Source organism: Parasteatoda tepidariorum, chromosome 3 (assembly GCF_043381705.1).
Source record: "Parasteatoda tepidariorum isolate YZ-2023 chromosome 3, CAS_Ptep_4.0, whole genome shotgun sequence".
In the NCBI taxonomy this organism is placed as follows: domain Eukaryota; kingdom Metazoa; phylum Arthropoda; class Arachnida; order Araneae; family Theridiidae; genus Parasteatoda; species Parasteatoda tepidariorum.
In genome coordinates, this window is record NC_092206.1 from 18,172,831 (window position 1) to 18,200,239 (window position 27,409).

The window sequence follows — 27,409 nt, forward strand, 5'->3', positions numbered from 1 at the left end:
TAAAAGCTAACTATGCAAGTAAGTTTAGTTGAGAATCATTGCCTGCTTTGGTTGGAGGGAAGCTTTAAAGTATAATTTCATGTCATCAGCTTTTTAAGTTATCTTTCGTATTTCTTTCAAATATTACAAAACTTCAACCGAGAGCCGCGATGGCTAGGGGATAGAGCATTCGCCTTCCAATGAGGCGAACCTGGATCAAATCCCAGTCGATACGAATTCCGCATCCGGCTAGCACCGACCACAGTGCTAACGTGAAATATCCTCAGTGGTAGACGGATCATGGGTTAGAGTTCCCTTGCCGTCAGAAAAACCGTGGGAGGTTCTCGTGGTCTTCCTCTCCGTGCAACTCAACTACGGGTTAGCTCCATCAAAAAGTCCTCCGCGAAGGCAAATTTCTCCCAATACTCGCTCCAGGAGTTCCCTTGTCTTCTGGATTGGGTTCAAAATTACAAGTCTACGGAGTTGAACATTCGTAGTCGCAAACAGTGTTCGTTGGTCATTCCCTAGCGCTTAATTTGGTTAATATATTAATCTAAAATGAATGATTTATGGAAGGGTGATTAAGATTATTATTTTACATTAACTATAATTGAAATTTGATGGGGTCAAATATAGGTAAAAATTCATTATAGCTTTAATCGTAGTATATACTGCAGTTTCATTCATTTCTTTTTTCAATAAACAGCTTTAACAAATGTTTTGTTCCATGGTTATAATTATTTATATTTAACATGTACAATGAGTACTTACAGAAATATAGGAATTAATATGTTTTGAAAATTTGTTATAAAAAATATATTAAACAGTATTATCTCTGTTTTTCTTTAGTGGGCTTTTGTATTTAGCCCATTCGGTAAACAATACATTACTTTTAAGATAACATTTATTTTCTTTTGCATTTACGTATTTATTACCTTAGATTAATTACAATAATTTTTGACATTTTTATATTTATAAAAAATTTTTTTATTAATACTGCTAATACTAATTTTTTTTAATTAATACATACCAGAATCAATAATTACAAAAATTTAAAAAGATATGCTGTATTCTTCATATAATATTTCAAATTTAATTAATTTAAAGAAAAAGTTTGTAAAGGATTATTTTTTTTATTATTATCAACTGTAAATATTAAAACAGTCACATAGACGCAGAATTACAAATGAGCATTTAGATGAATTAATATCTGGGGGAAATACATTTACAACATTATTATTATTTTGAATATTGCAAAATGGCAATTATCAATACAGAAATATTTTCGAATAATACGACATCAAAGCTTGATAATAACTTAACTAAATGCAAATGAAACAGCAGCTCAAATAACTCCAGTCCACCTATCGATGAGAAATAAAGAATCTTTTTACCTACATCTCGCCCGAGCAGGTCTATATTGTTTTGGCGAAGCTAAAAAGACCCCTCACCTTTGGCGACTCTCTCAACCGCCAGGACTCAGTCTGCAGCTTTCTCCGTATCCAAGCAACCTAGGTTTCATTAAAGACCCAGCCATCAGCTGGGAAGGTCGTGTTATAACCTAGGTTAACGTTCGCCCGAGAACAGTTTTTTCCAATTTACGGGCGCGCTAGTCCGCGCATTTCAAATAAATATACAGGAACTGACATTTTAAATGTAAATATTGCTTGATATCGATAACTAAAAATGTGACTGTGCATTGTATAAATAATATTTCTACATTCAACAAAATATGAATATTCACATTAAAAATAGAGTACGAGATCTTATGGATATTGGTTAACATGTTTTATGTTTACTACAAAGCGATGAAAACATTGCATAAATATGTTGTATTAAGCAAAAGCGCACGTTAAAAATTGTTAACAATATGCACATAAGATTTATACAAGTTTTATTGTGTGCGTGTTTGTTGTACGTTGATGGTGTGGTTGCGTGGTTTAATTTGTTTGTCAGCAGATCTGAAGGAAAACGGATATTGGGTAAGTAATCCCAGATTTAATATTTGAATCTAAATCTATCAATTAAATGAATTGAAATTATTCAGTTACATATGACATTTCACATGCATAGAAGTGTATTTATGACAAGGTTAATTTAATATTAAGTTGAAAATATCTTATTTTAGCAAGTAATGTTAAAAAATTAATATATTTGTAAAACTACTTTTTTTCTTCATATTTTAAATATTGCATTTAAGCAAAAAAAGGAGAAAAATATAATGATAAAATTATTGCTATTGAAATTCTGCATTAAATATAAATACTTGTTGAGGAATACATGCTTTTAAAATCCTTTTCCCGTGCAAAGTGCCACTGTAATAATTCTTTAAAAAAAGTATACTTTATGTTGCAAATATGTTGTAATAATGCATTTATTAATGTATGTATTGAAACAACATATTTGCTACACCGAGTATATTTTTTAAAGAATTATTACAGTAATTGTTTAAAAATAATATATTATTCGTGTAGCAAATATGTTGCCGTTATACATATATTAATAAATATTAAATAAGATTTGTTTACACACTGTATATCGACGTGCGATTCCTTCTTTCAAAAACTGCGATTTATAAATAAAAATAAATCCATCTTAACAATGAATGTTTTATTCTATATTTATTATGATTACCTTATTAATATTTTGAAAAGTTAATTAAAGAGATAATGTATATTAATTTCATGTATCAATTTCTTGTACCATTTGTCATCATGATATAAATACAAATAATGATCAATAAAATAAATAATATATTATTTGTATCTCAATGTCACAGAAGAGTTTTCTTATGCTTAGATATAAGTCCGTGTAAGATATTGCCGTCTAGCTCTTTAACTATAATGATATTGCACAATTTTGCAATATCATTATAGTTAAAGAGCTTCTAAAATTTATTTTTTCATGGTTTATGTTTTTATATAAAGTGTCATTTTAAATAAAATGCCTTTATTTCTGATCGTGTATTAAAAAAAAGAAAGAAAAAGAAAAATTGAAATATATTATTTGAAATAAACAATTACATAAACGTAATATTTTTATAATATGCGGTTAAAATTTGAATAGTTGTAACAAATAGTAAATAGAATAGAATAATAATGGTAGTAAATAGAATATTATTCGGAACTGGAGTTGAACATTTCCTCTTCCAACCTTCTTCAAGGGGGTTTTCCTTCTAGTAAACGCCCCTTTCTGACCCTAGGCACCCCAGTGATTTTTTTTCCCCTCTTGTTGTTTTGTTTGCTTTCTTCTCTTTGCTTTTATTTTCATCACTTCTGAGGAACTTCATGGATTTTTTTAGGGAATGTAATTTTTGTAGTCTTGTGGTTCTTACTAATATCATTGCAAATTATTGTTTATTGTTGATTTACGTCTAATTTCTTTCGGTGAAAATTTTAATACATTATTTTAATAAGCATTAATAGTTAAACCATTATCCAAATTATATCTAAAATTAAAATTTAAATTAAAAAAAAAACTATTTAAAGGAAATTTTTAATAGGCTTTCTTTAAAGGCATAACTTTATGCACTTAACACTTTAAAACTATGTAGTATATTTGAAAAAGTCGTAAATTTAAAATTCGACCGATTTTGCTTAAATTTTCTATTTTACCGTTTAAAATTGCATTATTTAAAGTGACTTAAATGATTGTATACCTTACATTTCAAAAGTTTTGCGACTATTAATAAATAAAATTATAAAAAGTAATATATGTTTACTAAATGTTGTATTTTGCAACTGTGTGCAAAATTTTTTTCAATAGGTCTAAAAAGTTCTCGAGATATGTGGTGAAATACTCATAAAAAAATAAATAAATAAACATTAAGGGGTCCTAACTTTGAATCGCTCTCCTGACCAAACTTATTGGGATCATATTTCTTAGATTGCGGCTACCTCCTTATTTTGTGGGTCAGAAATTCGAAACCGTCGAAAAAAAGGTATGTTTATTCAGAAAAAGTACGTTTTTGTGTCTGATTTCGTAACTCAAAATATCGTCGACACTAATTAATTAGCATATTTGAGGCCACCCCCTTGAACCTAAAACGTAAAGATCCGATTATTATATCAAAAATTATTTAGGGTAGTCCTTTTTATTTTTTTGCGCAGTCTACAAAGAAATAATGTAGAATATGCATAAAATACACTTTTAATTTTAACAACCTTGATGTATTAAGTTGTACAAATTTTAAATCATACTTTATAGAAATTCGAATGTAGAATTGTGATATAATTCTAATTTTAACTGTAGTAATATCTAGAACCTTTTACAAACATCTAGACCGTCCGCTATAAATACTTTGATTTTAGCAGCCGTAGTATACAAATATGTACAAAGACATTCCTTTAGTAAGAGAACGCGGAATTTACATATAGTAATAAATTAGAATAAAATGACCTTAGTGTATTTAGTCACGTTAATTTAAAGGTAGATCTTCTGGAAATGCTGGTGAATAATTTCCCAGCAAGTGTAAAGCAGCCTTAACGTGTAGAATAATAAAAATAATGTTCTGAAAAGAAGAATGGTTAAGTTCAAAGATCCTGATGCTATACCTATAATCATATTGTCCTGAAAAAATTCGTCCCACTGTTTTTTTCCCAACGTATTAAATGAGGCATTGAATACTGAACAAGGTCTTAATAAGAACGTCATTGGTCCGAAACTAGTGAGAATTTAATAAGTACCCCCTCTTGACAGTGAAATGATCGAAGTACAATGCTTTTACGTCAACATTTTCATTTCCTGTAAATATACAATCATAAAAATGAATAAATGCAACTAGTTTTAAAAATGTCCCTTGCCTTTTGAGGATTCAAAAACACGGAGATAGAACTATTTTTCTTATTAAAATGATGATACAAAAATACATCATTTGAAATTTTTTGAAAATTTGTTAGAATTCTATTTAAAAAATTTGTAATTAGTGAGTAATTATCAATGTACAATATTAGTGCTCTTTTGTTGTTTATATTTAATAAATTTATTAACTGGAACTTACAACTTAAATTAAGTGGAATTGAGTAAGAAATATATAAATTTAGGCTGTTTTATTTTTATAACCGTCGTTGAACAGCCGACCCAATTTTTTGGGTTTACGACTACTANACGACTACTAATGTTCAATTCCGTAGCCTTGTAATTTTGAATCCAATTCAGAAGACAAGGAAGCTCCTGGATCGTGGAGGACTTTCTGATGGAGCTAACCCGCATTTGCGTTACATGGAGAGGAAGACCACGACAACCTTTCACGGTTAGCCTAATGGCAAGGGGACTATAACCCATGATCCATCAATCACTGAGGATATCTCACGTCAGCACTGTGGTCGGTGCAAGCCTCATGCGGAATTGGTATTGACCAGGATCGGACCCCGTTTCACCTCATTCGAAGGCGAACGCTCTATCCCCTGAGCCATCGCGGCTCTAGGCTGTTTTATTCATCTCAATAGAATTTAAGAAAATTGTAATTCATAATTATTAAAATACAATTATAAGAGTTAAAGAGATCGTGGGTTCGATCCCCACCTGCCGAAGACTCCCCGTGTAGTAAATAGTGACTGATGTACGTTAAATCCGTCGAGTCGCAAAGTCCTCCATGTTTCTATAATATTAAATCATACTTCTGGGGTATTGATCCAGGAGTTTCCTTGTCTTCTGGATTGGTTCTAAATTGCAAGGCTACGGAGTTGAACATCAATAGCCGTAAACCGAAAAAAATTGGGTCGGCTGTTCAACGACGGTTATAAAATAAAATATTTTAGTTTCAATAACTGATTCTTCCCGATTCACTACGCCTTTTGACTGGAGTCCCACGGTTAAATCTAAAGTTTTATAATTTTTTATTTATTGATTTATTTTTTTTTATTTTTTTTAGAATTCTCATTGGAATTTAGATTGAAAAAAATCGCATTTAGTGCATAATTGTCAAAATACAGCCGATGTGACTGTATTTTTGTTGTTTAAATGTTGTAATTTTATTCTATAAATTTAGTATTTTTATGTTTATTTTAAAACACATAATTTTTTAATCTGTGTTTGGGCATTATTTTAGTTGAATCAATATATTGCCACGCATTTATGGACATTATGATAGATAAAGATAACCGCAACAAAAACTGAACAAAATGCTCTAAATTTTTTAAATTTTCACTGACTCTATCATGAAATATCGTAAAAACCATAAAATTTAATCCGAATTGAATGAAAGCCATACAAGTCATAAATGATGAAATTTTGAAATCCTTATAGATTGTTGTGATTTATCCGAAATACAAAATCCATTGAATAGATTTTTGCTCGAACTGACTATAAGCATTTTCCGTTTTGTAAACAAGTTACACAAGTTCGTTTCTTGCCATCATAAACTCATCTTGTTTTTTCAACTGTTGGCAATAGAGGCACGGCAGGAAAAATGCCACCTAATCAGGAGCAATTATTGATTATTTGGAAAAAATTCTATTCTAAAAGGCTGTAGTTGTAAAATCCCACTTTAAATGTCATTTAAAACAGCACAACACTTTTTAAAATGTCACAAACAATCGCATTTTAACTGTGAATAAATATTTCATAGCAACATATTTTTGTTCTTAAAAATATATATTCAACAAAAAAATTTTGAGTTTCGTTTTATTCTTAATTTCCATTCTGAAGTATATTTTATGTTAATGTGGATAAAGCGTTACGTGAACAGAAATGGTACACGTATCCCACAATCCAAAGGTACCTCAGTGATCTGTCCCCGTCGTCAAACACGTGTTTTCATCACCCTTAATTCGCACTGTTGTTTAATTTTGGCGCAGTATAACCGATTCGGATGTGCGTTATTGAAATCTATCATTCAATTATTTAAGAATCGTAAACCGTTGTGCTGGCGTCCTAAGAACAGAATAGGTCCGGATGTTTGAGTTTATAACTATCCTCTATACATAACTATGTTATACAGAGCTATAAGAGTTTATAACTATTCTATACGGAGAAATAAACTATTCTCTGTATAATACGTCAGGGTGCTTAGCGTTTTTAAAAAGTGCTTAAAGGTGCTTATTTTCGATTTTTAAAAGCCCTTAAAGGTTCTTTTTTCATTGGGTGTTTTTAAAAAGTGCTTAATTTTCCTTTTTTCAAAAAGAGTTTTTTCTTTTACTTTGTTGATTTTCGCTTCGAATTATGTAAAAGGACACAGTTCACATTGTTCTATTCAATGTTTTCATAATTAATTCAACCCCAATCTATTTCGGCATTTCGTCAGTCCNTTCGGATGTGCGTTATTGAAATCTATCATTCAATTATTTAAGAAGCGTAAACCGATGTGCTGGCGTCCTAAGAACAGAATAGGTCCGGATGTTTGAGTTTATAACTATCCTCTATACATAACTATGTTATACAGAGCTGTAAGAGTTTATAACTATTCTATACGGAGAAATAAACTATTCTCTGTATAATACATCAGGGTAATTAGCGTTTTTAAAAAGTGCTTAAAGGTGCTTATTTTCGATTTTTAAAAGACCTTAAAGGTTCTTTTTTCATTGGGTGTTTTTAAAAAGTGCTTAATTTTCCTTTTTTCAAAATATTTTTTGCTTAAAAATATTTTTTGAGTGCTTGAAAAGTGCTTAAAAGGTGCTTATTTTTTGTTGAATAATTTGGCTACGCACCCTGTACGTGTTTTGTACACGCATGATGCTACTTTTCCGATTGCATATCTGAAATAGATTATTCACGGGTGTTAAGAGTAAAGTAGAAACTTGTTTTTACTAAGGGATCAATTCAGTACACTACAGTAATTTTGTAAGATGTGTATATTTTTTTGTATAAACATAGGCACATGATAAATGTGTATTTACATTTAACTCTTCCTATTTAAAACTATATTTAAAATATTCAATAAAAGAAGCTTTAGTAATAATAAATAGGAGAAAATAGTAGTAGGAAGAAAATAAAAATTTTACACACAGGGAAATCTGTTCACCTCTAGTTAGAAGTACAGTTATATTTTTAGGAAAGAAAAGTTGTGATTATTATTTCGCGTAAAGAAGAAAAACAGTCTCACCACTCCTCTGGTGTGATAGATTAAACAGAACTTTCCGACTGTTTTTCATCACTTCTAAGCAATTATGTCCATCTAAGCTCTGTAATAACTAAGAAGAAAAGTCTTCAACGTCAATAAAGACCGTAGAAAGCAAACGAGAAAAAAAGAAACACACTTAATGAGACCTATACGCTTGAAAACACTATAAAAACAATGGAATAAAACTGAAAAACAAAAACATAAAAAAAGGGACAGCATAGAAATTATACCTACTGTCCTCATGTAATTTCTGTACGTTTCTCTCTAAATGAGTTGATAAAATAAAGCTGGCGTAGCTAAGAAATGGCGCTGAAGAATTTCTTTCTTTAACTGGCTATACACTTATTTTTGCTGTTTTTTCCTCTTGTTCAGCTAGAAAACGTACCCTGAGATTCACACGCTTAGAACAAATAAATAACAACGAGAAAAATTCTTCCAGAAATAAAGTAGAAAAGTACTGAAACAATTCTTGAGAAAGTACTTCCAACTGTTCTTTGTTTTTACTTTGAAACTACCTTTTTTTTTATCGTTTTCTTTTTTGGAAGAAGGGTTTTAAGAAATCGTCTGCTTTCTCTGGATTTTTTTTTATCTGTTTCCAGAACATTTCGACACTTTGTGAAAAATGGTTTAAAGAGGATATAGGGTATTTTTCATAAGAAACTTCGAAAGAAATGTTATAAAAAAAAGTATGTTTTGAAAACCTTTCTAAAAAAATATGTTTGTTTTACATCAAGATTTATGCACTGAATATTTTTTTTTAAAGATATGATGCATAATTTTTGTAGCTTAAGTTAACTTTAATAGCAGGTTGCGGTAGATTGTCAACGACTTTAAGATCAATGCTGCTAGAAAAAATTTTCAAGCAAATATGAGAATTTGAAGTTTTGCAAATGCGTGTGACCTAGTATAAATAATTTTAAAAAAATTGAATTAAGGATAAGAAATATATGCTGTATAAAACAGATTTCATTAGTCATTATTATCAAGTTTTAGCTGCATGATACAACGAAGATCTCTTGGCAATTTTTAATAAAGTAAATATATCTGTTGTTCTTAAAAACATTTTTTCTTACTTTTAAATTTATGTTGATAAAAGTTTTAATTGTACTTCACAATTGAGGTAGTTTTTTAATACGAGTAATATGCTTTAGTGCGAGTATTTTGTTCTAATTCGGTGAATTAGTAAAGCTTAAAATATATAAGTAATAGCGAATAAAATCATTTATAAAAAAAATTAAGTAACGTAGCTTTAAACAAAGAAAAAGTCATACGAACTATTGTCTTATACATGCTTTTAAATTTAGGTAATTTTGTTGGATGAATATTTTCATTTTAATTTATTATATTGTTAGTATTTTGAAGGTATACGCAGTGTATATTGTATCAAATGTTTTTCATTTTGTCTTTATGAATTTTTATCAGCAAAACATTTTTTTATTTTCGCTTTAATTACATTATATTTTTCTTCGAGCGAAGTTTTTTTTAACTATGCATGACCTAAACTATTTTAGCTATAAATATCTTTAAAAAAAATAACCCTGCTTATTTGTTGAAAATTTTATCAATTTCCTTTTCCAATAAAAATTGCTATATTGTTATGAAAGATTTAAGTAACTTATGATTTTGTGGTACCATCTTTTTTCTGTAACGTTTTTAAAAAGATTAAGTGAGATACAGTTAGTTACTGAGGGAATTTTATGAAACAGAATCAAGTGTGCTCGCTAAATTTTTAATAGTATCCTAATGTTTGTATTACTTTTGTGCTTTGATAAATTTATTTACATTTTTAATAGATTCTTTAATCTATCTATTACGTTCATTTAATTCTAGACAGTTGCCTAACTTGAGATGTATCGTTGTAATTTCATAAATATAATTTCAGGACCGTTCATTGCCACCCCTATCATTGAAGAGTGGCAATCGAATAAGATAAAATCAAAGTCAAGTTTTCTTATTTTAGCAACCATATTAGTTTTTAAATTTTACAATAAGTTTATCCTAAAAAGAAAATGTTTTTGTCATGAAAAAAAAAATTTTTCCGAAAAATAACTGGATGGTAATATGCACCTTTTTAATACTTTATCTGCTTTATTGACAAATGCGGGAAAGAATTTCGGAACGCGATATCGTGAAAATCTGGCAACGAATAAGTCGATCTGTATTTTACGGCAGTTTGTTTCATGCTTACATAAGCTCTTATATGTTGCTTATATTATCTGGACTTAATATAATTCGAATTTTTTATGCGACGACTTAATATAATTCAAACTGGTTATGCGACGTATTGAACGGAAATTAATGTAATCGAATTAAAAATGCAGGATTTGCTTAATTTTCAAGATTTCAATATTGCGCAATTGTCAAGATCCAGGTAAATATACGTTTTCTTTTTCCGTAGAAAAAATTGTTCGCTAATACTTTCACCAAAACACAATTTGTTTCGCTCAATATACGATTTAATTGCACTTGGCGTGGTGACGAATGCTTATAGCGCGGGCTAATTTATAATAATGGGATACCTGCAAGTGACGTAGTGCGGGTATCTTGATCCTGATTGGTTGTTGAAACGTGGCATTTGTTTACGTTAGTAACTTCACTTTAATTAACATTCTAACTTATATGGAGAAACTTAGCTCAACTTTAACACACCCGCAGTGGACTGATCGTTAAGACACGGTTCTCAGCAGATCACCGAAGTCAAGCTGCGGTCAGTGTGCGGGTGGGTGACCATTTGGATCAGTCTGCCTAGGGACCGAGGGTGTGCGGTATTGGTACTCGTTAAACTGTTCTACCTTAAAGTGCCCAACTTCGCGTGCAGGCCGTTGGGCTACCCAAGTGGGGGTGCCATCCCTTCTGCAGAGGATCAAATCTGTGATGGCATGTCTTCGGATCATCCTCAGGGATGTTTCCCAGACCGTCTCTAACACCCCATTGTGCAGCTCTAGTGCGACGTAAATGAACTACAACAACTTTAACACGCCATTTTGCTTATAAACGATCAGCTGGTGCTGACATCATAGATCACAGAAATGGGTATCTGTGGTCTTCTTAAAGTACAAGTAACCAATTCCAAACTTTAAAAATAACAAAATTTAAAAATAATTCCGAAATTTGANACACAATTTGTTTCGCTCAATATACGATTTAATTGCACTTGGCGTGGTGACGAATGCTTATAGCGCGGGCTAATTTATAATAATGGGATACCTGCAAGTGACGTAGTGCGGGTATCTTGATCCTGATTGGTTGTTGAAACGTGGCATTTGTTTACGTTAGTAACTTCACTTTAATTAACATTCTAACTTACATGGAGAAACTTAGCTCAACTTTAACACGCCATTTTGCTTATAAAAGATCAGACGGCGCTGACATCATAGATCACATGTATGTGTATTTGTGGTCTTCTTAAAAAGTGCAAATAACAAATTCCGAAATTTAAAAAAATAATAATAAAAAATACCTAGTTAATTGTTTGAAAAATAACAAACTCCCTCTTATCCTATTATTAATCTGTATAATTATGTATAGAGTTATGAATCATTTCTCCTAATAACGATTTCTTGTCATCATCCCTGATAATTTTTAAAAAAATATATATAAATAAATAAAAATTCAGGAACATATGTGAACAAATGCGACGTTTGTATGGACTGCGTAACCATTAATAAAGATACAAAACGTGAGTGCGACTATCAATTCAAAGCAAGAAATCATAATTGTGGTATTATACAATTGATACAAACGAGCAACTGTATCAACCATCTGCGACTGCATCTGGAAAAGATATACCCATAAATTTTTCAAATGAACCAATTCTGCTATCTTTCAATTGCGTGATCTGCTGTCTCTATGGTTTAGTTATCAAATATAACGTAGTGTCACGCAAAAAGAGAGTTTAAAAAATTTGAGCGAACGGAATATGTTTTGACGGAATTTGTATGTTGATATCGTGTTTACTATTCCATGAAGGCTCATAGCAGCCGAATAAAAATGTCTCATGTTGACCTTCTTATATTCATAAATTTACTGGCTTGACCTAAAACTATAGTATTGCGCAATCTTTTTTTAAATTTAATATTCCAAAAAATTTCGTAATATCGTCAGTGTTTTTTTTTTTTTTTTNAGTTTTTTTTTTTTTTTTTCGTTTTTGTTTTTGGACGTAGCTCGAAATCCCTCGTTTAAAAAAAATTATCGAAATTTCATTTGCGTATTCGAAAAAAAAAATGGATTTAGCTCAAAAGGCGCATTGAAAAAATGTATATAATTTAAACTCAAAACATGGACGGCTCAAAATACGTATTTTAGGAAACGTAAATAGCTTGAACAGCGCCGTTAAAAAATGGACACAGCGTTAATGGAACTAGATATGGCACAAAATGTGTTTTATTGGGTTTGTTCCATGACACGGAGTTTTTGAAGCCAGCTCTAAATCTCCCCAACTTTTGAGAAGGTTATCCTTTTACGGTTGTAACGTTTAACTGTAATTGTTTAGTGTTGATTTTTTGATTGAGTCAATTCATAAATTTTCACGTGACTACGATATTCTTTATTAAAAATAATTATTTTATCAATGCTTTAAATATTTCTTTCAGAAAATTAATTACAGTAAAAAAGTTAAAATCTTAAATATCCTAACTTCTTTTGAGAAGTTTATTCTTTACGGTTAACTGTTGTTAATTGTTGAACTTTCGATTAATACAATCCTAAATTTTCACAAGACGGCATTATTCTTTATTTTATAATAATTCTTTTATTTATATACTTTAAATATTTCTTTCAGAAAGTTGAGCTCAAAACAAAGTTAAACTCTTAAAGAATAATAAAATGCAATTCACGATTTTTACAAACTTAGGGAACGTTCCTACTGAATGTGGTTCGATCGCTCTACATTAAATGCACCAATCAAATTCTTAGTTTCTAAATGTATATTTTATATGAACTTTTGGTGAAAAAGGCACAAAACATTATTGTAGGAGCAGCGTTGAAAATGTATTCTAATAAAATAATAAATTTGCTTAAAAAAATGTGAATTCTACACAAAATCGTTTATTTATAACAAAAAGAGAAGGAAAAAATAACTCCACTGCTTTCTTTCGATGAAAACCGATTAAACTTTCGGTTTGATAGCATGCTGCAAAGTTATCGTCGCATTTAAACTTTATCCTTTTATTTTTATTTGTAAAGATCTACATTCGCTATTAATATTTTTTCTTTCATTTACGTTGGTGTTACGTTGTTGGAGTTAACATCATGAATGTTCAAAATCGGTCAGTTTGGTTGAGAAAAATATTCTTTTTGGTATCTGTCGAAAATTTTGCGAATAATTTATTCCAATTCCCGTCACTGAACAGAATTATAAATTTACTTAAAAATTTTCACTGCGAATTAAATTTAAACTTAATTGTTATCAGAGCCTTAAGTTCAGATCAGTGTTGCCCTCCTGCCTCTTGAGAACTTTCCTACGAATAATATTTACCTGTCAATTCTTAAAATAGAATAAACACAACAGCAATTTATCATTATTTAATATTATTACAGAATCAAATGCTATAATTTTTTTTAAGTGTGCCATTTAAGTTCTTCAAACATAATTAAAGTTTAACCACCTGCCTGAATAAAAACAAAACAAAAATAATAATTAAATAAAGTTTATGAGCTGAACATTTAAGTAATGTAAAAGATTAAAGTAATGTCAATCATTTCAATACCATTTGGAAAAATACACGGAACTTTAACCAACATCAACAACACAAAAATAAATAAATAAACATTATTCTCAGATAGATATTATAAATGTAATGAGTGTAAAAATTAAAGTTTTCTAACATTTGCAACGCATCTATAAACATTAAATGTTAAACAATAATATGCATTTATTCACTCTAATATATCCCTAAGTTTTTCTTTAACTTTTACAATTTAAAAAAAAAAAGATCTGCTTATTTCTGTCTTTCAGAAAACATCAAATACATCATAAGCTTTCATTTTCCAACTCTGTATATAATCTTATCATTATTTTTATAAATCAGAAGTTATTACCGGAAGAAATTATATTATTTCTACCTATCTGAAATTAAATCTTCCGTTGCAACGTTTCTGAGTATTTCATTAAATCATAGCTTTCCCTACAAAAGAGCTTAAGAAAACAGGTCTGCATGCAAACGATTTAGGAACCAAATAAAAACGAGTGTGTAATTAAAAAAAAAGCACTTTTAAATGAAAGAACTAATAAAAAAGAAAGTTAAATAATCCAAGTAATCCATTTATCACAAAGTTAACTACGCACCTCACAAAAAGCGAGAGAAAGAAAATGTTTATAGAGAAAATAAAAATACTTAAAGCTCTTTATACAGACACCTATATTACTTTCTTGAAAACGATATCTGCGTGAAATGTTCTTCGCGTGTTGGGATAAGAACCCCGTAAATTGTTTTGAATTTTTATCGTCTGCGCGTGGAACATTTTGCTTCATTATTTTTATTTCTCTTTTGGCAACGAAGCACTTGAGTGAGAGAAAATCTTGTTTCATAGGTGCTTCTGATAGTGCCTTTGTAGCGTATTTATTTTGTAACCTTTTTTTTTATATGTAAAAAAAGTTATGAGAGCATTTGTTGCTTGTGACATCCCGTGAGGGAAGAAGTATTTGCTAAATTAAACTTTCTGTGGTGAAAAATATTGTAATAACAATCCTTGCGGGAAATTGCGTTTTAATTTTTTTTTCTTCCTTTATTTTATTTAATCTTTTCTTGGCGAAAACCCACTCGTTTAGTGATCGTAGTTCATATTAAAGTTTTTTTTGCGAATTTTTATTATTGTTTTTTATTCGCGCAATGTTTCTTTTCTTTTGCATTTCAAATGTTTTTTTAAAAAAACTTAAAATGAGTACTCCTATTTAGATGTTACTTTCTTGACATGCAATTTGGGATTAAGATTTTTATTTATTTATTTATTAACGTTTTTTTTTTAAATTAAATGTATATAATATTATATTAATGCTTTTTTATAAGTAACACAACTTGGGGAATAGTATTTATAATTAATAAGATAATTTTTTTCTATTTTTTGCTTGTTGAGATTTAAAGCTATTTTTATTTTATAACGTTTTTAGAATGAAATAGATATAAAAGCATTCATTCTTAATACAGTAAACACATCGTGGGTTAGTTATTTGGTATAGAATATTTTTTATATCCGTATTAAGAATTAAATATTTTATTACGTTTTTTTTATTTTATAAAAGACTACAGATGATGGTCGTGTCTGTTCATTTTAAAGTGTATTTATAGCCTATTCTTAAAAATGCACAGCATACATATATCATTTCTATTTCTTTTAAAAACAATAAATGTCTGATAAATATGCAGATAAGTTATACTCTAAATAAATCAGCAGATATCTACTAAACCTGAGATGGTAAAATTATCCGCTGTCAAATAAAACCTGTGAAAAGCATAGATCTCAAAAGAGGATACAAAGTTAAACCTAATTAGTTGGTAACGATCCAAAAAACTCAACCAGACCACACCCAAAACATTAGGGGAAGTTCTATTGTAATATGAAAAATGGTGCTGTGTTTCATGATGTAAGTGATTTTAAAAATTTACGCAGCCATTGTAAGCTTTATGCTTGTAATTTTATTGGTTTATGAATTACACATTTTCGTAATTCAAATTCTGCTAAATCCATGAATGAAAATTGCTTTTCTTTGTTTTGAATAAACCCTTTCTGAAATTTTAATATTTTCATGATCGAAATTATCTCTCAAGGGTTGATAACCTTTTCTTTCCCGTAGCGAGAACAACTTATGTTAAATTAAGGGTGGCCAGACGTTTTCAAATATTGAGGACAGTGCTTGAATTTCGTTGAGTGTCCTCAAAAACTTTTAAAACTCATTGAAAACAGGAAATGTTCTCACATTTTAACATGTGTCTTAGTATTTATACGGAAACATTTAAACTTTTTTTATGTGTAGTGAAATATTAAGTGGGCGTAGTGAATATCAGTTGTATGTGGAGACACAAATACAGTTACGAGCTGCGAAGGTTGTATACAGATATTATCTATTACATTAAAATAAATTGTATTACATTTGCAGAACTCATCTGCAGAGAGGACCCATTCTCTTAAATATCTCCAGTACTTTAAAATTTTGAACCATTTAATAACCGAGTTTGAGACTGGCACGATTAACCCAACTCTGCAGCGTTGACTCATCAGAATCGAAGAAGATTTCATAGAAGCCATTGGCCCACAAAAGGCTGTCATGTTAAGAAAGAAGATTGAAAACCAAAGGGAAATAACGATTTTCGTTCTTTTTTTTTTTCAGAAATGATAATTGGACCGAAGATAACCGTTTTGAGGATCACTAAGTTTTGACAAATCAATAAAGTAAAAAATTTGCTCTCCCCGAGAGTTTTTACGCAGTGTCTGCCGGCTCGAAATTCGTCTTTTCTCAGAATCAGAAATATTTTCGAAATTTTTGTAATAGGTGTTAGGAATAGTTCTGATACAAAAGCATGTATATATTTATTCTTATAACTTTTAATATGCTTGCGTTCTAAGCATAGAAATTATATCTCTTTACAGTTGTAGGCATATATGAATTGTTACATGACGATTCTTTGTAATTTGTTCTACCATTTCTGGTATATAGTCTACTACATACTTTTTTATTCCAATGAATTTAAATTTCGGCTAACGATGGGGGTGGGGGAGTTTATAAAACTAGAGAAAAATCCATATTTAACGAATTTTTTATTGCCACAAATAATTTCAATGTACGATCCTTTTTTTTTTTTTTTGCAGTTTTATATTTTGGGTAATTTCTTTGCAACTTGGTGCTATTTCTATACTATAGCTTAACTTTCTTAGTATATCATAGCCTTCAAAATACTTTTACAGATAATTTCTTTTAAAGGCAAATAAAAAATTATTTATCTCTTCAACATGCTAAGCAAACTCAAAATGACAGTCCAGCCCTTCTTAGTTGGTGGCATACCTGGAATAAAAAAAAAAACTAAAGGAAAAAAAAAATTATCAGCAGGATTCCGAACACCAACCTAGAAGTCGAACACCAAGCAAGTTTATTTTGAAGCAACTCTTAAAAAAGGGGGGTGGGGTAGAAACAAATAGAACAAACATGTTCCTCAACCTCCCTCTCTGTTAGAGTAAATTTACCACGCCTGCCTTGCTCAGAAAGTAAATAATTCCCCTCACCAAGAATATTTTTTTTTTGTTTTACATATTCGCTCATTACTATATTTTTTCTACATTTTTCTTCTTACTGTCGTAAGAACGGGGGTGGTTTGGAAGGTGGGTGGGGGGTGACGTGATTTAAGTGACATTTCCCACAAGTGTCAAAGCTTTTCGTTTCTGGGAAGGTACGCATTTTGTCACTCTTGGGGTCGCGTCTTGAGATTGCGGAGATATTTCTTCGCGCCGAGTATATCTTGAAACTGGCGCCTATATCACCAACCCCATGTGAGGGTAAACGATTATCGTTTGCTCTTGGAATGAAGGAGGGTGTCACTTGCGACTGAGTTTGCGAATACAACCAGATTTTTTTTTTCATCGTCTGAGGAATTTATAGGTCTTGTCTCAGGAAACGAGGATATTTAATGTTTTTCCGGACACGTTTCAGAGCTTTAGATTACAAATAATGAATAGCTACTTGTTGAGCTAGAATGATAAGAGAAAAAAAAAAAAATTTTTAAATTTTATATTCGAAAATATTCACTTCAAAACGCTTAAAAATATAGTTAACTCTAAAATGTGTTTTATTGTTTGCTTTTCGTCTAAGAAATGTTTTTTTTTTATTTCTTTTTTTATTTTTTATTGTAGAACAGTAATAATATAAAAAATCATAAATGAAACAGAAAATACTAATTAAAAGAAAGGAAAATTCTAAATAAAATCCAAACAATTGTAAAGCGAACCCTTTGTCCATTAGGCTTCAAAACTTGTTTGAATGAGTTAACATACAATGTATAACTATTACAATATGTATTTTTTTGAAAATTGAAATTTTTAAATATGTATTTTTTGAAAATTGAATAAAAATTAATAAAATAAAATAATTTAAAAGAAAAATAGACATTCGCGACAGTAAATAAATTATGGCATTTTTAGCAACTCTTTATTCCAATCTATAGAATAGATGAATACTTTACAATTCATTTTAAAATTAAAATTGAACCTGAAAATTGAAGTATCTATTTATTTATTAATTTTTTTAAGTAACGTACCTATTTTTAAATTGTTTCTTTGTTTTAGAAAAGTATTAAGTCGCATGATATCTCAAGTATGATTTCTCAGTTATTATATCTGGGTTATGTTTTGGCATTGGTTAAAACTAGTATCATACCTGCTTTATGTTTTAAAACTAGAGAGAAAAGATATTCTACTTGTTTTTTTTTTGTTTTTTTTTTTTTTAGCAGTGGATAAATTGGGTACCATACCTTTTTTATATTTTAGCACTGAAAGAAACCGGTATCATACTCGTTTTATTTGAAGCATTGTATAAACGGAATCACAAAATGTAGAAAATTGTAGTAAATCAACCACAAATGACTGATGCTTTGCATTTCAATCTTGTCTTTTTTTTTTTCTTATCATATGAACACAGAAGATCATATTGACTGAGAGTTGCAAACTTTTAAAAATTCATAAACAGGATTGCAGGATTTTAAAAATGTTTAGTAACATCATATACATAACCGTTATAGTTTCATTAACAATATGAAGTTTACCGGTCCATCTAAACATTGAGAGTTGATAGAGTAAATAGACAAACATTAAGAGTTGTAGAAAGAAAATACTTGAAAAAAACTTTAACGGATTTTTCCGTATGCTGTTACTTTAAAAATTCTGGAAATGTATCTTCAATGCATAAATCAGACGATATTAAGATGAGAGAATCAGCTTACAGCTTACCTAGAGAGAAAAACTTAAGGTATTAAAATAGATGTTATCAAAGTAAAAGTACTAAATTGAGTAATTGGTAAAAATGAAAGAAATAGAGGAAAAGAATCCGTGATGAACAAAATCACACATGCCTTGTTACCTTGTATGTTGTTAGCTGAACAAAATCACACATGCCTTGTTACGTTGTATGTTGTTACCTTTAAAATTCTGCAAATCTATCTTCAAAGCATAAATCAGACGATATTAAGATGAGAGAATCAGCTTACAGCTTACCTAGAGAGAAACACTTAAGGTTTTAAAATAGATATTATCAAAATAAAAGTGCTAAATTGAGTAATTGGTAAAATTGAAAGAAATAGAGAAAAAGAATGCGTGATGAACAAAATCACACATACCTGTTTCAGGCATTGCATATTCTTCGATCTCTCTCCCCATTTTTACCTAAATATGTACATGACAGAAAATTAATATTTGAATCGATTAGAGAAAAGTTTTTCTGCTCGTTCTCCAAATAAAATTAGAAAGCTCCTGTTTTGATAAACACTCTTTATTAAATTAACAAATAATACTTCCTGCAAATAGAAACAATGAAAAATATTTATATTTTGCACTAAGGCACGCAAATGCTAGAAAATACAATGTAATGCCGTGATTTCTCTTTGCCAGCTTAAGACCTGACAATATTTGTTTTAAATCCTTCAGGAAAACTGTTCCAAAACTCACAACAACAAAATGCACCCAAAATAAAATGCGCTCATATATCTCCTTACACGGTATTTTGCGTGATATGGGCCGTAATTAAAGTAAACCATTCATTTTGGCTGAAGTTCATTGCATTTAGCTCGGTTGGCGTGCCAGTTAATTGCCACTCAAAACAATTTTAGTTTGGCGACTGAAGAAAGCTGAGGCCAAAATGTCGAATTTCTTTTGTGGGTGTTGTTCCTCTGGTCGAAACTTAGCAACTCGCGTGACCGCACTGATGGACAGTAAAGTTATCCATTTTGTTGTACTATAACAGATGGTTCTTGACTGAAAAAAAGCAAATTAAATGTGATTATTGATCCTTAATGTGCTGCTTAATAGGTTTAAAATTAGTTTACTTCCAACACACTTCCTGGGCGAAAGTGAGTATTTGAATAATTTAGTTGAGGAAGTCAATGCTTGAGAATTAGTTTTCAGGAAAAATCTATAAACTTGCTTAAATTTTAGTTAAAGCCGTGGTGTCCCCCGGGTTCAAATCCCAGCGATGGCTGGTCGATACGAAATCCGCACCCGGCTCACACCGACCACAGTAATGAAGTAAAATGACCTCAGTGGCAGACGGATCATGAACTAACCTTGGGAAGTTTTCGTGGTTTTCCTCTCCATGTAACGCAAACGCTGATTAATTGACATAAAAAGTCCTCCACAGAGGCTAGTTTGTCCCAATGTTCGATCCAGGAGTTCCTTTTGTCTTCTGGTCTGGATTCAAAATTACTAGGAGACTAGGATAGTAATACAGCTACATTGTTTTTATGTGACTGAAACCGGTTTGCACTTTTTTGCGTTAGTGTATCAATTGGTTAAATTAGACGATAAATAATATAAATTTGACGATAGGATAAATTATACAATATCTATACATAATAATAAACGCGGCTGTGTGTGTGTCTGTTTGTCTGTCTGTAATCTCAATATATCGCCCCAGAAGCCTCGCCCAGGCACGAAACTCGGCACATAATTGTGTTTTGACATAATGAAGAAGTATTTTTTTTCTTTATCAAAAATTTGGATTAGTTTTTTAGTTATCAGTCATTTTGTAAGAAAATCTGTGCCTTTTCGTCTTCAAAGAGCCATATTCAAAAAAACTATTAAAAAAATGCATATACTTTTCTCCACTCTTATAAATGTATGCTAATGCGAACCTTACAATTGAAATATTAATTTTCGATAACTTAAACCAATAATCTGCAGCAGAACTGGATATGAAGACAAAATTGCAGGACAGGAACACTTTGTCCACTAATCTTCAGATTTCCTGCTACGATTTAAAAAACTTGATTTGTGAAAACCTTTAGCGTGGCGGACAGCTGGCCGCCTTAGGCTGCTAGTAATATATAAATAAAAAATATTTATTATAACAAGCATTATATTAGTATNGAATTTTTATTGATTTTGTTTTTGTCGACCAGTGTTTTAGAGAACAAATAATGACTTTGTCCAAGAAAAAACACATTATAGCTGAGCTAAATGCTATGCTTAATGAGGAAGCTATGTTTAATGTCAAAATCAAAATCTTGGCTGATTTTGTGCTGTTGGATGTTGTCCGCCATTGCTTTTGTGGTTAACGTGACGTTATAATCCAACTGCAGTTGAGTTGGACGGCAATTGTAGTTCAAGATGAGCGTTCGATGACGTATACTATCTAACTCACAAATGGACCAATCAGAGGTTAGCGCTGATTTCCAGCTGACGGCGTCCTGTCCTAAGAAACCAGGCCTTTAGGTGGCTAGTAATATATAAATAAAGAATATTTATTATAACAAGCATTATATTAGTATATTATAATAATCAGATCAAATTATTCAACGCACGGTAGTTTTTTTTAATAATTACATGATTTGCACTGAGTTTTTATATGCAACACTTTTATATTTAAACATACATGTAATGGGTTTTTATTCAGAAGATTTTCTGTATACTTATGTATTTATTACTTAACATTTTACAGTGTTAACCAATTGATACAGGAGCGTAAACAAATGCAAACCGGTTTCATCCGAGTAAAGAAAATACAGCTGTATACATCTAAACGTGGTTTGGATAATTTTAAAAACATTTTAACTTTTCTTTGTCAGCTAATCTTCTGAAAGATGCAATTATTGGTTATTGAGGAGAAGTCGGTTTTTGCCCCAACACTTATTTAACACAATGGTGTTCTAAAGCGACTTTTTTATTCGATCATTTTTATTTCCATTACCCTGCGTCAGTTCGAATTTTTTTATTTTTGTTACCACCACCACATCCTGTTTTATCAGTGAGGTGTCAAAATTTGAAGTCTTTTCTGTAAATACTTGTCTGGAGAAGGTCGAGGGTTATGCAAACATTTTTCAGCTCCCGCAACTCTTAAGACAAAAAGAGCAAATATATTTTCTGAGCTTCTTGTACGTCGAAAAAGAACTTTTCTATTGTGGTCAAAAAAGAACACACAGAAAGAACTTCTAAGATGTTATTTGTACAAATACATTTGCAGCACGTAAATTCCTCAAAGCTTTATTGTTTGTTCTACTTTATTGTTAAGCAACGAGTGCTAGAATAGAAATTTTGTTGCTTACATCTCGAATAAATTACATTTCAGTTCCTTTAATAAAAGACCACAACTATCACAATTATTTTCTAAACAGTTTTTCGATTTCTTTCATGTTATCAAATAATTCAAGTGTAAATTGTACATGCTGCAATTTTTGTTCTTCCATCTGCTACCAGAAAGAACAAGAAATATAAAAGTTGAAGTTCTATTTTGCTTCTTAATGTTAAGCCTAAGCCTATTGTTCTTAATAGCAAACATTCCATCTACTTAATGATTATTAAATTAGCTTTTATATATTACACAGCTCACTAAATAAAACACGGAACACTTTATTCTCTTGTTCGATAAGATAAAATTAGCTTTTAAATATTACGAAGTTTATAGAATATTGAATAAAAAACACAGTACTTTTTTTTTCCCGTGTTTGATAAAATCTATTTTAAACTTAACATGTAAATGCTACACAGATTACGAAATAATGCTGAAAAACACAGAACACTTGATTATTGTGTTCTATAAAATCTATAATAAAATTAGCTTTAAATATTACATTAAAATAATGCTGTAAATACACGACATTTTTTTATGTGTTTTATAAAATCTAAGATAAGATTACCTTTTATATGTTACACAGTTTACAAAATACGAAACGTATAATGGATTATGCATATGCTCCGTGAATTATCAGAAGAATTATGTTTTAAATTTATCAAAACAAATATTACTGGAGAAATACTGAACACTTTATTCTGAAAGATAATATTATAAAATTCGCTTTTAATTTAACAAAACTTATTAGCTTTCAAATTATTACTATAGAAAAAAAAATTATAATTCAATGTGTAGCATGAATTACTTGGCAGTGTGTTAAATCTAAGAGTTTTTACTGCTTAAATTGTTTTAATATAAAACACAACTCTTTAGTACTTCGAAAATTAAAGAATTATTATTTATTTTTTCTTAATTAATTCATTTAGTTGCTCTGAAGCCTATATGCAATGATTGACTATATAATTCTTGAAACTTTATTTAATTACGTATTAAAAATATATGTTGTGCTACTAAAGACTTTTAAATAAATTTATAATAAATAATCTATTTACGAACGCGGAAAAGAATAAACTGCTTCGCGTGTCAGTGGCAAAAGCGATAAAACATCTTTACCGTTATCATTCGTCCACGAGGTAGATTAATGGTTTAGAAGCACCGTGAACATTTTTGAGATAGGCAAGACGAAACCATTTCTCAAAATCAAACTGAAAAAGTGGCTGTAAGAGAAAAAAATTGTTTTATATTTTATTTATCTTCTTTTTTATTCTCTGATGTGGCAACGCTCAGTGGGAAAATATATCGTTTGAGATTTCGTCAAATTTTATAAATTTCGAACATTATCTCTCTTGCTTAAAAGATAAAATTGCTGGGATTTTGCCACGCCACCATAAAAACTTTTCATCGTTGTTATATTTGTGGTTTTTTTTCGTTGAAAACAATTTTTCTAAATATTTTATTCTAATTTTAAATCTATGAATTAATTTTTCCTTAAAGTTCTATTTGCAACAATGATAAAAAAAATAATTATGTACGTTTAATAATTAAATATTCATTTCTTTGGTTGAAAACCACACACACAGTCCTACATCAAAGAAATCAAATAAAACGAAAACAAAGTAGCATTTGACCTGTGAAAGATGAAAATATAAGAAATAAAACAAAAATATTGTTTGAATTACTTGCAGCTGTGGTACTGAATCATAGATAGGGTGTAACCAACTCCGTCAAATTCGAAGACAGTGAAAATGAAGACGAACGAATTTGTTTTTTGTTATTTATTTTTTTATTTGTTCTTTGGGGGAGCATACTGTTATAATAACAGGACGTTATAATAATAGAATATAAAAAAACAAAAAAAAAAAAAAACAAGGCTAACTTATCGTTCAAATAACAGAACACCCAAAACGTCTAATGGTAGTTTATTTTTTTAATTATAAAAGACTTAAAACAATTTACCTTTTAATAACAGAACCATTAAAACAACTGATAATACTAATTTATAGTTTCAGTAACAGAGCCTTTTAATTTATTGACAGAATAATTTGACAACTTTTCTAGAATAACAGAGTAGTTATTCTAAAAAAGTTGAAATATTTTGAAAAAGTATAAATATATTTTTATACTAAACTTTTTATAAAACTTAGAATTAATGTTTTTACAATGTTTAATATTAAAATACGAAAAACGCTTATGAGTTTTTGATGAAATAATTCTCAGAAATGTCTGCATTGAATTGAATACTCTGAAATGTAACTGAATTGAATTGAATACTCGAAATGTAACTGAATTTAATAGAATACTCTGAAATGTAACTGGATTGAATTGAATACTATGAAACGTAACTAAATTTAATTGAATGGTGTGGTTGTGATTTTGACTTAACTTTTATAGCGTGACTAAATTAGTTCTGATATAAATTTTTCAAAAATTTCACAAAAAAAATTTTGTTCTTAAATATTATACGATTTTTTTATTTTATTATTACCTAAGATTTTACTTCTTAACTACTTCTACTAAATCCCTTATGAATTTGAACACCTTCTTATGTTTTTTAGACTTAACAGTTCATGCTCGAGTCATGATGAAAATTTCATGTACTGTTAATAATTTTTTATTTTATTATTTTATAGGTACTTAATTTGGTATTAATTAATTAAGTTCCTTGTTTTTGGAAATTTTGGCTAACAAAACAATATATTCGTTATTTTAAATAATGTTAACTTTATTTTTGACAAAACCCGCCTTAAATTATTATTCTCATAAGTCTTGTTATTCTATTCACTATTCTATTCTATGTCATATTATATGTTCTGTTCTATGCTCTATTCAATGTCCAGTTCTATTCAATATTATGCAAATCCGTATTTATAGTTGACGTTCAACAATTTATAATGCGTTAACATTGTTGGTAATTCGATACCCTGGTGAATTTTGTATTTTTTCTTCTTCGTCATACTCAATTTATAATTTATTACCCATATGAATTCTGTACCCCGAGTAAATAATTTTCTTGTAAATTTGAGTAAATTAAAGTAAATTTGAGGTATTGATTCCAGCTTTTGTGCTATTAAACTTAACATTAATTCCAATTTGTGACTGTAATTATATTGGTAAAACAAAAAGAATTTCTGAATCTAAAAATATTATTGTAAAATAAGTTGTTTCTTGTTTTTTTATTTTTATTTATTTATTCATTACCCTGGTGAATTTCTTTATTTTATTATTTTTTTTAAATTTTTCTTGATCAGATTTAATTTATTTCTCATTCGAATTCGGTAATTCTGTTTAAATAATTTTCTTTAAGTAAGTTTGGTGTTGTGTTGATTCCAGCTTTTGTGAAATTAAACTTAACATTAAATCCAATCCGTGACAGAATGATTTTTAATTATATAAGTGAAATGTTTCTGATTTTAAAAATATTATTGTAAAATAAGATGTTTACTGATTTATTCGATACCCTGATTAATTTTACCCCCCCCCCTCATCAGACTTAATTTGTTATTTATTATTCATTAAAATTCCGTACCCTGATAAAAAAAAAGTTTCTGTAAGCAAGTTTGGTGTAGTGTTGGTTGCAACTTATGTACCATTATATTTCCTCTCTCTTCATCAAATTTAATATTAATATCTGTGCCATGAATGCTAAATTTGGAGACGGTCCCATTAACTTATATTCAACTGGTGACAAGATATTCTCTTTATGAACGAAACCTAACATGGCATATGGCTTAAGTTTTGGATCATTAGTTCCCAAAAGTTCTCAGCTTACAGCAGAAGCTCATCTCTTTTCTCTCTCTTGCATAAAAACGACCATCCATTTCTTTATAAAAAGAAGCTTTTTATATATTAAAGTTTTTCTATCCTATAGTCACGTGACTATTTTTTTTTTTTTTTACACCTGATCGAAAATTGGGAGGGAGAAATATCGTGAAAAAAAGAGGAAGTTATAAAAATAAAATACTAAAAAGCATAGTCAGTCGTCTTCATTAAGGCTTAATTTATACGTTACTCCCACACCTTACAGCGTTTTTATGCGCTGTAGAAGATGCTGAAAAGAGGTGATAAACCTTAAGAAAAAGGCCATCTTGGACTATTCTTTTGCTGAACTCGTAAAATAAAGACAAGGCTGTAAATGCTTTTTACGATAAAGTGATTGCCATATTATGATGTGAAATTTATAGTAAAAAAAAAAGAACAATGTGAGATTATCTAGTTAATAAATGATGCGATAGAATCCTTGAATTATTTTATTTTCATATAAAAAAAAATAACTGTGCATAACAGTCAGATGTTTGGGTAAAAGTAAATCTCTATGTACATGTTACCGTGAATCAAGAGAATGGCGACTTTGAATGGTCCGGTGAATGTCAACAATCTCATGGTCGATTTGGTGAATGTCCGAAATATTTGTTACATCCGATTTGATATTAATTTATTCGTTGATATTATTATTATATTTATTCGATATTCTAATATCTGCTGAGGATAGATTAGGAGAAACATACCGGGCAGTAGTTCTGAACCTTAAAAAAACATTGATGTAGTGCATACCGGGCAATTAAATACCGGTCAGTGGCACTTTATTAGACCTAGTATATGTTTTGAACATTTACCAAAGCGACTATGTGACAGTCAACATTCACCGGTGGAAGACAACAACCACCAATTTCGATTACTCACAGTAACATGCACGTAAACTGAAAAAAAGGAGTATTTTTTGTGATAATAGTAAATGAAAGTAGTAGTTGGGGCNAAAAGGCCGCTGTTGAATTGATATTTTTCTACTGGGAGCTACCTAAACGTCTAAAAAACGTCTAAGTGTTTGTATTGAATGCATTGAATTTTTTGATTTATGAATGAATTTATTATACACATTTAGTTGAATTTAGGTGAGTAACTGCAATATTTGATAATTTATTTTGCTAATATGTTTCTCATTTAGCTAATGTTTTGATTTTTTCACCATGTACAATCTAAATAGCTAATATACTTTTTTAATAGCCAATAAGAACATTGATAGAATTCTTCTACATAAGTACAATACTATGTAGAGCGTTAGCGAGCAGGAAGCGGAGCCTCCTAGTATAGCTTTAAAATGTAAATCATCT

At 29.7% G+C, this 27,409-nt stretch overlaps 1 protein-coding gene across 3 annotated transcripts in view; it reads left to right on the plus strand.

The window, feature by feature from the left end:
• LOC107457357 (tyrosine-protein kinase RYK) overlaps positions 1–27,409 on the plus strand; it is a 258,687-nt gene that overhangs the window by 157,163 nt on the left and 74,115 nt on the right. Inside the window, exon 1 of one of the 3 annotated variants that reach the window (XM_043046458.2) lies at positions 1,464–1,961. The exons of 1 other annotated variant lie outside the window; for it this stretch is intronic. In XM_043046458.2, coding sequence (XP_042902392.1) covers positions 1,850–1,961 — 112 coding nt within the window. In that variant the 5' untranslated portion in view covers positions 1,464–1,849. Of the gene's footprint in view, positions 1–1,463; positions 1,962–27,409 lie in introns of those variants that run through there. One more of the 3 variants, XM_043046428.2, reaches the window with a different exon arrangement.